The sequence below is a fragment of the Thermobia domestica genome, chromosome 14 (assembly GCF_964235325.1).
Source record: "Thermobia domestica chromosome 14, izTheDome1.hap1.1, whole genome shotgun sequence".
NCBI lineage: Eukaryota > Metazoa > Arthropoda > Insecta > Zygentoma > Lepismatidae > Thermobia > Thermobia domestica.
In genome coordinates, this window is record NC_137467.1 from 144,458,994 (window position 1) to 144,472,938 (window position 13,945).

A 13,945-nucleotide genomic window follows, 5' to 3' on the forward strand; every position below is an offset into this window, starting at 1 on the left:
GCTGAAACTGAATGCTGCTTGTAGACTCGATCTTCTGGTCGATTCGAAATCATCTGGCAATTCTAAAGATGTCCAAGCGGAAAGAAATAGGAACAATTTGCCGTGTTATAGCAAAAGAATTAAGGGACGAAATTAAAATAGCAGCGATAAGAGAAAAGAAGACAGGGTTGTGCAGTGGCTTCCTGGGAACGGAGTTGTTTTTCCGCGCGAACGACAATAACGCACAAAACAGGACCATTGTTGTGAGTGTTGTGTTTCAACGAACTGATTTGTTAATCAGGAAGGAAAAAGAAAAGCCATGTTTAATTATTGAGGAAACACTTTATTACAGAGAAAAATTGCATAGAAATAAATAGTTACAGAAGGCATTTTTCACTGGAATATGTCAAAATTTGGGACGTCGTCAAATTGTTGTCCACCTTGCTGTCCAGCAGCATTTTGCATCTGTTGTTGGCTCAGAGGCCCCCTGGGACCACCCAACTGTTGCACGGCCAGAAGTTGCTGACGGAATTGCGGCTGCTGCTGGGAACAAAGTCATGCATTAGGGTTATGTTTACTTTTAACTTCATTAAGTGATTCTTTCTTTATTGGTAAACACGAAATATTACTCATGGTGTAGAGGAATACCTTGCATAACGCGGTTAACTGTTGCAAACAAACATCCGTGCTATGCAAAACTGTGTTATTTGGTCTATTTACAACAAGGAGTGAGTTTGTTCATAACAAAAATTTAAAACAATGAACAAGATCCAAATATATATATATATATTACTGCTCGCCATTACAATTGCAAAACACCCAGAAGGAGATGAGGTAGAAATGCGAAAATTGGCAGACAGAAAGGTAATAATAGGAGACGAAAATGATAACACAGGTCGGTGATGTGACATGCGTAGCAAGATTCCAGGAGCTAGTAGCGTGTACAGTCTCCACGGACGGCCAGAACTACTGCAACACAAGACATGGAGAGAATGAGCCCATCGATGTCTGCTTGAGGTATGGCGTCCCAAGTGGCTTTAAGTCGGTGCCAAAAATTCCTCATCATTAAATGGAGGAATCCTGTGTTGAGTCAGCATGGTGACCCACCATGGACCAGACATGCACAGTCGGCGACAGATCTGGCGAAAGTGTGGACCATGGAAACAGGGTCACGTGGTTACGTTCTAGAATGCAAGGACATTCCTTCCAACATGGGGTTGCCCGCTATCCTGTTGGAAAATGACGTTCTGCAGTCCACAGATTAATGGGACAGCAACAGGGGTGAGCACCTCTGTGATGTACCGTTGGACAATGTCCCTAGAATGCGTACGAGAACGTGAGCGAATACCGAAAGCGATGACACCCCATACTATGATGCCCGGTGAAGGGCTTGTGTGACGATGCGTGGTGCAGGTGTCATGAAGTCTGGTGCCACGTGCCTCCAGACATGTATACGTCCATCATGGTGCTGGAGGCAAGCGGGATTCATCAGCGGGACAGCATTCCATTCCTTAATTCATGCACGATGGTGTTCTGGCGTGGACGTCTATGCTGTACCCGCAGAGAAATCCGCAGCAATGGGCGGCGAGAATAAATTCCCCGCTCTGCCAAACGACGAAGCACGGTTGGTAGGGACACATAAAATCGCCCCTAGTTCCTGCGTCAGCCGTCTTGATGTGGTCGTAGGGTCTGTTAGGGCCATGCGTACCAGGCGTCTGTTCTCAGGGTCCGTCGTCTGACTTGGACGTTGGAAAACTCTACGTCGCCCTACTGTGCCTTCCTGTACCCACTGGTTCCACACGCGTGCCACGGTAGATGTATTTCGTCCTACTCTGACACCGATCTTTCGGTACGATACCAGGTGTATAAGCTTAAATCCGCTACTTTGTAGTCAGAAAAACACATGTTCTGTTCATAGAAAGCAAAAAGAAATTTATTAAAAGTACTTGTCCTCGCTAGATACGCATATTGCTCACTTCTCGGACATTTTGTGGATACTACCCCCCCCCCAAAAAAAAAAAATCATCTTTCGAGGCAAACCACTCAGCAAGTCATTTGCGGATGTCTGCATACGAATCGAAGTGCTGCTCAGCGAGGGCGTGGCCCATCGACGCAAACAGATGGTAGTCAGAAAGGGCCAGGTCTGGTGTTAAGCGGGATGCGGTAGCGCCTCCCAGTGGAGTGTCTCCAAGTAGTTTTGGACCACTCTTGATGTGTGTGATGAGGCGTTGTCGTGGAGGAAAATCAGCTTGTCATGTCTTTATTGATACTCCGGCTCAGGGGTAAGAGTAGACCGGAAAAGGTAGGGGGACGCATGACGCAAGCCATCCCCCGTGCCTAGTTTTGCCCACTGTATTTTTTTTAGAAAGCATAGGGGACGCCACAGATATCTTCTTGAAGTGGGGGGACGACGTCCCCCCGCGTTTCCCCTGCTCTGGCCTTTTTTCATACACAGCACGGTGCAATCTGATCAGTTGTTGGTGGTAGCAGTGGGCATTGACAATTTCACCAGGTTTCAACAGCTCAAAGTAGACGATACCCTGCTGATGCCACCAAATACACAGCATCGTCTTCCGTCCGAAGTGATTTGGTCTCGAGGAAGATGCTGAAGGTTGGCCGGGATCAACCCACGATTTCTTGCGTTACGATTCCCGAAATATACCCACTTTTCATCGCCCGTCACAATCCGATACAAGAACGACTTTCTTTTCTGTTTGGTGAGCAAGATTTAGTATATGTTTTGACGTCTCTCCAGCTGCCGGTCGGTCAATTCATGTGGCTCCCATTTTCCGATCTTTTGAACCTTTCCCATGGCATGCATGGAAATGGCTGCTTGAGTAACACCCAATTACTCGGCAAGCATTTTTTGCGATTGGGTATCGTCTTCGTTCAAAAGAGCCTGCGATTGATGGTCCTTAAACTATGGGACAGATTTTCACGCTTCTTGTCGCTCAAGTCAAATTTACCGTCTTTGAACCGACGAAACCAACATCGGCATGTTGATGCAGTACTGTTACTATAGGCCTCCACAAGCATTCGATGCGATTCGGCAACCCATTTCTTCAAATGGAAGCAGAAAGGCAGAGCTTCCCGCGTATGATCTTTGTCTTGCACAAAACTAGACATGCTTACCAACGGAACACTATGTGTTGTTGTCTGCACTTGCTGACGATGTGCACTGATTTGTGTTTCCAGTTATCCAACCCATACAAACAACAGATATGACGTGCCCATACGCGCACGAACTCCATCTATGGCAAATAACGGATCTAAGGTTATACGCCTGGCAAACCACACTCACGGTATGCAACAATTTGGCCCCGATCGAACTGTGAAAATTGCTGGAAGCGCTGCCGTATTCGACGACGAGGCATTGCTGACTGCTTTTGACGCACTACACTCACGACCACGCACATTCACCGCTCTTCTGCGCCTCTCTGGCCTGATCGAGGTACCTCTTTCCAGTTGGCATGGCAAGTGTACGTGACGCACGACAGCCTTGGCCACCTAATCATTTCCTTCTACAATCACCCCTACATAGTGTGCAAATTTCGTGCTCTTCCGATAACTCCTTTTGAGTGCTGCAAATTTAAGTTGTACAGTTTATATATATAGGGTGTTATTAAACTATAAGGGGTGATCTCTCACATCGGAATAAGAAAAAAGTTCATAAAACTTGTGGTAAAAAGTGCATAGTTTTAGAATTAGGATTGTCGAAAAGGGTGACAGACATAAATTGAAAGACGCATTACTTCGAAGACGAGGAAAAGTAAGGAGGTGGTCCATAGCAGCGTGAAGGGAATCACACATCACATTGTATCAGATCGCATATGTACTGTGGTGTATTGCTTCCACGGCATGTTTCATTCATTTTTTTCCTGAGAATTCTGTTAGAAGCATGTCTAGGAATTACGTCCTGTGGGAAATAAATCCCTTGTGCACCCATTGCACTTTCTTGAAATTTGCATTCTTGGATGGCTTGTGAGCGACTCCATTTACGCTGGTATAGACCGTCATTCCACTTTTCCTCATTCTTGAAATAACACGTGCTGCAATATATGTGTTTCACACTTTTCGCTGGCCCTAGCCCTGAACTAGGAACTTTTCCCCACAGGTTCGTATGTACTTTTTTTTTCTAATTTCGGTGTGACAAGTCACCTCTTACAGTCTGTCGGTATAGTTCATTAACATCACAAGTAATAAGGGAGAGATGGTATCTCAGTGGTATAGCGTTCGTGTGTGGGCTCCCTGGTTTGATTTCCCGGCATTATTCACTTGTCTTAATCACCCGTCTCCCTTGGCCTAAACGGCATAATCGTGGAACGTTAAATTAAGGTTCCTGTGAACTCCCCTTGTCCGAGCACTTCGCCTTTTCGCCACCAGATGCTCACTTTTTCATTTAGCAATCACTGCTGGTACCTCTACTGGGAAGAACTGAAAGATCGTACCGCTCAGTTTGAATGTGTCCAGGATATCCACACTTGAAGTGGGCGGGGAGAGGAATCCAACAGTTTTTTTTTTTTTTTTTTCGTGCACCTGCAGTCAGTCAGAGTCTATTTATACAAGCCGTGTTGTTCAGCCGCAGGGCAAAACCTCAACCATTGATGAGTAACATAAATCTTTTCTTTTTGCAGGTAGGAATAGAGTTTTGTACCAAAAACGGGAATTAGGTTGCAGAGAACGTCATTCACATCGCGTTGACAAATTATCTTTCGTACGTTTATCACATGAAACTCTTTTCTTTTTTTGATTATTACCAGAATATGAGATAAAAAGAACCTAAATGGTTCTTTGTATACAGAAAACAGACAAACGATACTAATATTTTCTTACATATCAGTATTATATGATTTTTTTTTCTGAAGTGTATGATGCATGAAAAATGGACAAAATGAATTTTGACTTTTCTATTTGTCCCTATCCTTCTCAGTAGAGAGAATGATGTGGCGCAACTAAAGGGCCTGCAGGGCCCGCAACATTGAGAGGCCCAGAACAGAAAGAGGCCCATTTCAGTTTCGAAGTTAAACTTTATAATGTTAAGATGTTAAAAATTATGTGATGTTCCAACTATATCTCATTTTTACCTATGAAGACGGTAACACCTGAGCGATTATTTAGTAAATTAAATGCCAACAAAACTTTTACTGATCAGCGAAAACATTATGACCACTCGCTACTTTTTGAACGAAATCATCGGGCTGAGATAAGAGCTACAAGGCATAACACAACCGCGCGCCAAACACGACAAGAATCTCACTCGATTAGTCAGTGTGATGCTTGTGCCTTGAATGGGGAAGGACGACGATATATCAGGGTGACTAAGTGGCTGGGAGCTTCATTTCGGAAACAACGCGACTTGTCGAGTTTTCGAGATCTGCCGTGCTTATGTATTTCAAAGATGGGAAAAGAACAGTGAAACCAGCATCGAACCAAACAACAAAAAATGGGACGACCACACCTCATTAAAAATGTCGGATGTCGTAGACTCTCGAATTTGGTATAGCAGAATAGACGAAAACTATAGCACAATATTATTATTATTATAATAATAATAATAATAATAATAATAATAATAATAATAATAATAATAATAATAATAATAATAATAATAATAATAATAATAATGTGCATTTTTTTGCATATGAGCAAGTTGTGACTCACTAGATAGAACATAGAAAGTCAAAACTGTTCTCTGTAAATTTTACGTGACTCATGAATGTGGAAAGGGGGGGTCCGTTTCACATTTTTGCGGGGAGGCCCATTCGTCCTTACTTACGCTACTGAGAGAATGTAAGGTAAAATAATAACACCAATATATATATATATATATATATATATATATATATATATATAGATAGATAGATAGATAGATAGATATAGATAGATAGATAGATAATCCTGGCGCAACAGTCCCTTGTGATCTGAGCCTGCAGCGGGCTTATGTTAGTAGTAAGCACAACCACACCCAACGTCGCCGGCTGTCTAGATTGAAGTCCGCTATCTTTTAGTTTCCCAACTTTTCTCTCGATATTTGGTCAACACAGAAATGTTTGAGTGCCACACCGGGAATTAATCCCTGGACGATGCACACCGTATCACTTTCGCTAATCATTTGGTAAAATTCAGGTTAGGGTGGTACTGAATTAATTTTGGAATATGCCATTTCTCATAAGGTAAAGTTCAAAAGTATTGTGACATAATTAAAGAGCTCATTATCAACCACGTATTCTTGCCTCTAATATCTCTAAAAGTTTTCGAGTTATGTGTCAGAAATGGTTGAAACACTTGAAGTTAGTTTAGTAACTTGAAGAAGATAGTGGACTTATACATACATGATTAGAATTGCTCCAATTTTTATTTTTATTCTTCTTTCTCGTAAAGAAATACAAAATCATAATTTCAACCATTTTGGTACATTTTTCATAATTTGAAGCGCGAACAGCCGGTTTCTTTCCTTACGTTTTGAACTTGGGATTTATATTCTCCTTGTCACTTATCGTGAAAGTCATATAATAACATGGGTCACAAAGCTAGAATATCTTATGCGACAGAGGTAATGACAATTTTTGTCATTTCATCTCTCAAGATCTGTTAAATTTGACATTTATTGAATGATATCGGTTTTATAATACGAATAAATTTTTCGCAAGAAGGTGCGTATAGTGGTCGTAAGAAATGGCAAAAGCTACCACTGACCTTTATAGTTTGACTCATGCTTTTTCGATCATGGTATTCCTCTTAAATTTTGCAAAGGACAGTATCATTTTAATTATCTTAACCTAATTTCCTAAAGCATCTCATTCGTACGCTAAAAGAAAGATTTCTATTTTTTATGTATAGGAATTCAGGGGATGCAAATTTATTCAAAATTCCTTTACAATTAAAGCCGCCTAAACAGATATTCCTTCGCGATTTCTGTATTTTGAAAACAATTCACGATTTCAGTTCTTTGTATTTACTTGTTTCCATGTTTATTTATATCAATACTGTATGATCAGTTCCCAGAATTATTTTAGTTCCCCGGTAAATCCATTTATAACAAGCTCCAAATACTGCTACAATTTTAATGTGGTTTCAGGAGAATCTGCATATCTCATCCTTTTGTTACTCTCTATATATTCATCTACTACGTAAACAAACATCAGTGAAAGAAAGAGGCTGAGAGCTAACATGTGCTCCGTGAGGAACGTTGTCATACCTTGCACTGATATATCTAGAGAGTCTAGTGTTGCCACGAGACGAAACGAGACAAGACGAGACTTCTGGCTGTGTCGTCTCGTCTAGAAAAGATGTGTCCGTCTCGTCTCGTATCGAATGGTTCTGTCTCATCTCGTGGCAACACCAGAAAGGCTGAGGCCCACAAAAGAGCTGTTAAACCAAGTGGTTAAAATTATAACTTTTAACCTAGTTTGGTTAACAGAGCACAACACAAAACACGATTGCAATCCTCCAGCAACGACTGCTTAGTTTCGACTGAACCCGTAATTACTTCGATAGGAACATTTGTCAATACCGTCAGTACAGACGAAAGGCAAGATTTCCCCATTTATTCTGATATCCTTTTTTCAGAACCCCTGGCGCCACTTCAACAAATAAGGAGGCCTATGTAACTTTCCCATTTAAAAAATGGTTTATCTTCGAATAACAGCATAAAAGGATAAAAAAGATAAATTTTATTGTCAAATCAGAATCTTTTTCGAAACTCAGTGTCGAGAAAGGCTGACACGTTTCTGTCTTGGTTCGGAACGAGAAAGACCATGAAACAATAGTTAGTTACTGATAAAATTGCCACTTCTACGCATACTTGTACTTCTATTAAAGGATTTTTATACGTAGATATCTCCACCAGCCCCCGGAATAAAATCTTCTGAAACACTGATCTCAATGAACGCTTTACATTGTATTTGAATCTGGAGCACTATCACAAAATAATTAAACTTGAATCGATTGAAAAATGGAAGTGAAAGCTGTTTGTAAGAATCATTTTTAAAAAGTGCTTTAGGTATTCCCTGTTCTTTGTAGGGTTTGAAACGTTGAATCATTTGGATCATTTGAAATAATAAAAGATGGTATACATTTCGAAGGCAAATAATTTATTCCGAGTTAATAAATTTTTAAGCAAATTCAGAAACTGTGTTTGTATTTTTCGAGACACGAGACAAGACGTTTTACGAAACGTTCGTATTGTATCGTGTCTCGCTTCAAAGAGTCCTGTCTCGTCTCGTTGCAACACTAAGAGAGTCTTACGCATTATCTTTCCAAGAAAATGAGCTAGAAACTTGAAAAGCACATTCAGTCAATTGTTATCATAGAATATACTATGGGCATAGCCGCTGATGTGTAGAAGGTGATACAGGCGGAATTTGTTTTTGGCGAGTTGGAGACGTGGGGCTCTATTATTTGGATTGGAAACATTGGTTCAAAAATATTTTACATTTAGCATACATACATATACACATATCATACGCACACACACACACATACGTACATGTGTGTTACATATACTTTAATTAATGTGTGGATCTAAGGACAAGGTCCGGTTCGCCCACCCAAAAACCGCCTCTGGGAGGTGGATTGGAAGCGCACCCCTGAAACATAGAATTATGATAATCGTAATCTTCTGAGATAGACTACCCCCCGAGGAATAAGTAAATAAATAAAAATAGTTTATTAATGTTTATCTTCCGTATACGATTAATTGAAAAATTTTAGTGTCTCAACAATGAGAGCCATATACAGGTGATCCTGCGTTCCTGGCGGAACTTCCCTAGTTGCGGACAAAATTTCATACTATAAACTCTTTTCGGCTCTCTCCCTCACGGAAGTTTTTTTTTATCTATTATCTACTCCCTTGGAGTAACTGTTGCTCTGTATTTTCACGGGCTTGCAACCGTCAGAATGAATATCTTGGCTGCCTTCCCAGCTACCCAATCAGCATGCAATAGATACATGCAATAACAATCAAATCCCACACAAACTACTCTACCCATCAAATATTTTAACATGGAAAGTTCTTTTACGCAACGTATTTCGTTTGTTTAAAATGGAATAGACCTAAATACATATTTTTTTAATGTTCTTCTGGAGATTCGATAGCGAGACCGCTCACATCAAAAAATGAGAGAATTAGTGCTCTGACAATCTGGTAGAAATACAACATGCCATATGTACATTACTGTGATTACATTGCTATTTATTCAATGATTATTTTGCTTAGAGTTTTCTTACTCTCCAGGGTACTCTTCAAGGATATACAATTACTCTTTACTTATGTCGCGAAAAAATATTCAGCTTGCAAATTTATTTCGAGAACTTCTCATTCCCTAATACATGTTTATACTCTCAATTTGTGCGTACAACCGACAAACTTACACAGAATCTCAACAGAGTTCAAATGTGAGGTGTCTGCTGTGAAACAAAGGTCAGTTATATGGGAGGGGATTTTAGAGTGCAGCTCTAGGAACACTGTGGGCTTTTAGAGTGTAATTCTAGGAACGCTGTAGGGGGCCATCCCGCTCCACCTGAGACAAAAAAAAAAAAAAAAAAAAAAAAAATGAAAAGAAATCTGGCGGCACACAACTAATTCACACTGGTTACAAAGCAGGCACAACAAAGTTCTGAATGAAATATGTTTATTTTTTTGCACTATTCCATTTTCCGAACAATAACATTTACCGATGACTTGTTAGCCCCTCCACCACAGCCACCATGAAAACAAATTCAATCGGAATTTGGCCAGCTCGTTTGATTACGAATAATTATCGTTTGATCCCAAGCATAATGACGTATTACACACAATTTGGCTAGGGCTTGTTAGCCCTTGATAATCGGCATGTACCATTCCATAGACATTTCAATCGTAAATAGGTAAGCAAAGTTTCGTTAGTTTCTGGTAGAAAGTATGACAGATAAAGTTGATTGTTTATTTAACAATGGTGGCCTCTAACAATGAAACTAACAACAACAACTGAAATCGACAAGTACCATTTCATAGATAACTCAGTGGTAATCCGATGGGTGTGCCAAGTTTGGTCAGTTTCTGGTACAAAATATAGCAAAGTTGATTCTTTGATTAACGATGGTGGCCTTCAACAATGAAACTAACAACAATATGTGGAATCAACACGTACTATTTCCTAGATATTTCAATCTTAAATGGGTGTGCAAAGTTTGGTTAGTTTGTGGTAGAAAGTATGTAAGATAAAGTTGATTGTTTATTTAACAAAGAAGAAATCCAATGATTATTTATTTAACAATGGTGATCTTCAACAATGAAACAAAAACAATATGTGTAATCGACACATACCATTCCATAGATATTTCAATCTTAAATGGGTATGCAAAGTTTGGCCAGTTTCTGCTAAAAAGTATGGCTGATAAAGATGATTGTTTATTTAATAATGGTTTCCTCTAACAAGAAAACTAACAACAATATGTGAAATCGACACGTACCATTCCATAGACATCTTAATCGCAAATGAGTGTGCCAAGTTTGGTTAGTTTGTGGTAGAAAGTATGGCAGGTAAAGTTGTTTGTTTATTTAACAATTTAGAAATCCATCGATTGTGTATTTAACAATGGTGGTCTTCAGCAACGAAACTAACAACAATACATGAAATCGACACGTAGCATTCCCTAGATATTTAAAACTTAAATTTGTGTGCAAAATTTCGTCAGTTTCTGGTAGAACGTATGACAAAGTTGATTGTTTATTTAACAATGGTAGCCTATAACAATGAAACTAACAACAATTTGTGAAATCGGCAGGTACCATTCCCTAGATATCTCAGTTGTAATCCGATGGGTATGCCAAGTTTGGTCAGTTGGTGGTAGAAAGTGTGGCAGATAAAGTTGATTGTATATATAACAATGGTGGCCTTCAACAATGAAACTAACAACACTATGTGGAATCCACACATACCATTCCCTAGATATCTCAATCTTAAATGGGTGTGCAAAGTTTCTTCACTTTCTGGTAGAAAGTACGGCAGATAAAGTTGATTCTTTGTTTAACGATGGTGGCCTTCAACAATGAAACTAACAACAATATGTGGAATCAACACGTACTATTTCCTAGATATCTCAATCGTAAATGAGTGTGCCAAGTTTGGTTAGTTCGTGGCAGAAAATATGACAGGTAAAGTTGACTGTATATTTAATAATGGAGAAATCCAACGATTGTGTATTTAACAATGGTGGTCTTCAACAATGAAACTAACAACAATATGTGGAATCCACACGTACCATTGCCTAGATATTTCAATCTTAAATGGGTGTGCCAAGTTTGGCCAGTTTGTGGTAGAAAGTATGGCAGATAAAGTTGATTGTTCATTTAACAATGGTGGCCTCTAACAATGAAAGTAACAACAATAAGTGAAATGAAGACGCACCATTCCATTGATATCTCAATCGTAAATGAGTGTGCCAAGTTTGGTTAGTTTGTGGTAGAAAATATTACAGATAAAGTTACTGTATATTTAATAATGGAGAAATCCAACCATTGTTTATGTAACAATGGTGGCCTTCAATAATGAAACTAACAACAATATGTGAAATCGACACATAGCATTCCCTAGATATTTCAACTTTAAATGGGTGTGCAAAGTTTGGTCAGTTTGTGGTAGAAAGTGTGGCAGATAAAGTTGATTGTTTATTTAACAATGGTGGCCTCTAACAATGAAACTATCAGCAATATGTGAAATCGACCCATATCGTTTCATAGATATCTTAATCTTAAATGAGTCTGCAAATTTTGTTTAGGTTGTTGTAGAAAGTGTGGCAGAAAAACTTGATTGTTTCTTTAACGATGGTGGCCTTCAACAATGAAACTAACAACAATATGTGAAATCGACACATACCATTCCCTAGATATTTCAATCTTAAATGGGTGTGCAAAGTTTGGTCAGTTTCTGTTAAAAAGTGTGGCACATAAAGTTGATTTTTTATTTAACAATGGTGGCCTCTAACAATGAAACTAACAAAAATAAGTAAAATCGACACGTACCGTTTCATAGATATCTCAATGGTAAATGAGTTCGCCAAATTTGATTAGTTTTTGGTAGAAAGAGGTAAGATAAAGTTGATTGTTTATGTAACAATTTAGAAATCCAAAGATTGTTTATTTAACAATGTTGGCCTTCAACAATGAAAGAACAACAATATGTGAAATCGACACATACCATTCCATAGATATCTCAATCGTTCATAAGTGTGAAAAGTTTGCTTAGTTTGTGATAGAAATTATGACACATAAAGTTAATCGTTTATTTAACAATAGAGAAACCCAACGATTGTTTATTTAACAATGGTGATCTTCAACAATGAAACTAACAACAATATGAGGAAACGACACATATCTTTCCCTAGATATTTTAATCTTAAATGTGTGTGCAAGGTTTGGCCAGTTTCTGGAAGGAAGTATGGCAGATAAAGTTGATTGTTCATTTAACAATGGCGGCCTCTAACAATGAAAGTAACAACAATAGGTGAAATCGACACGTACCATTCCATTGATATCTCAATCGTAAATGAGTGTGCCAAGCTTGGTTAGTTTGTGATAGAAAGTATGGCAGATAAAGTTGATTGTTTATCTAACAATGGAGAAATCCAACGATTGTATATTTAACAATGGCGGCCTCGAACAATGAAACTAACAACAATATCTGAAATCGGCAGGTACCATTCCCTAGATATCTCAGTTGTAATCCGATGGGTATGCCAAGTTTGGTTAGTTGGTGGTAGAAAGTGTGGCAGATAAAGTTAATTGTATATATAACAATGGTGGCCTTCAACAATGAAACTAACAACACTATGTGGAATCCACACGTACCATTCCCTAGCTACCTCAATCTTAAATGGGTGTGCAAAGTTTCTTCACTTTCTGGTAGAAAGTACGGCAGATAAAGTTGATTCTTTGTTTAACGATGGTGGCCTTCAACAATGAAACTAACAACAATATGTGGAATCAACACGTACTATTTCCTAGATATCTCAATCGTAAATGAGTGTGCCAAGTTTGGTTAGTTTGTTGCAGAAAATATGACAGGTAAAGTTGACTGTATATTTAATAATGGAGAAATCCAACGATTGTGTATTTAACAATGGTGGTCTTCAACAATGAAACTAACAACAATATGTGGAATCCACACGTACCATTGCCTAGATATTTCAATCTTAAATGGGTGTGCCAAGTTTGGCCAGTTTGTGGTAGAAAGTATGGCAGATAAAGTTGATTGTTCATTTAACAATGGTGGCCTCTAACAATGAAAGTAACAACAATAAGTGAAATGAAGACGCACCATTCCATTGATATCTCAATCGTAAATGAGTGTGCCAAGTTTGGTTAGTTTGTGGTAGAAAATATTACAGATAAAGTTACTGTATATTTAATAATGGAGAAATCCAACCATTGTTTATATAACAATGGTGGCCTTCAATAATGAAACTAACAACAATATGTGAAATCGACACATAGCATTCCCTAGATATTTCAACTTTAAATGGGTGTGCAAAGTTTGGTCAGTTTGTGGTAGAAAGTGTGGCAGATAAAGTTGATTGTTTATTTAACAATGGTGGCCTCTAACAATGAAACTATCAGCAATATGTGAAATCGACCCATATCGTTCCATAGATATCTTAATCTTAAATGAGTCTGCAAATTTTGTTTAGGTTGTTATAGAAAGTGTGGCAGAAAAACTTGATTGTTTCTTTAACAATGGTGGCCTTCAACAATGAAACTAACAACAATATGTGAAATCCACACATACCATTCCCTAGATATTTCAATCTTAAATGGGTGTGCAAAGTTTGGTCAGTTTCTGGAAGGAAGTATGGCAGATAAAGTTGATTGTTCATTTAACAATGGCGGCCTCTAACAATGAAAGTAACAACAATAGGTGAAAGCGACACGTACCATTCCATTGACATCTCAATCGTAAATGAGTGTGCCAAGCTTGGTTAGTTTGTG

At 38.7% G+C, this 13,945-nt stretch overlaps 1 protein-coding gene across 3 annotated transcripts in view; it reads right to left on the reverse strand.

Annotated features, from left to right (window-relative positions):
- Positions 1 to 301: 301 nt before the first annotated feature.
- Positions 302 to 13,945, reverse strand: part of LOC145670386 (mediator of RNA polymerase II transcription subunit 25-like) — a 90,146-nt gene continuing 76,502 nt past the window's right edge. For all 3 annotated transcript variants that reach the window (XM_081739003.1, XM_081739004.1, XM_081739005.1), the window contains one exon: positions 302 to 519. In XM_081739003.1, coding sequence (XP_081595129.1) covers positions 373 to 519 — 147 coding nt within the window. In that variant the 3' untranslated portion in view covers positions 302 to 372. The remainder of the gene's footprint in view (positions 520 to 13,945) is intronic.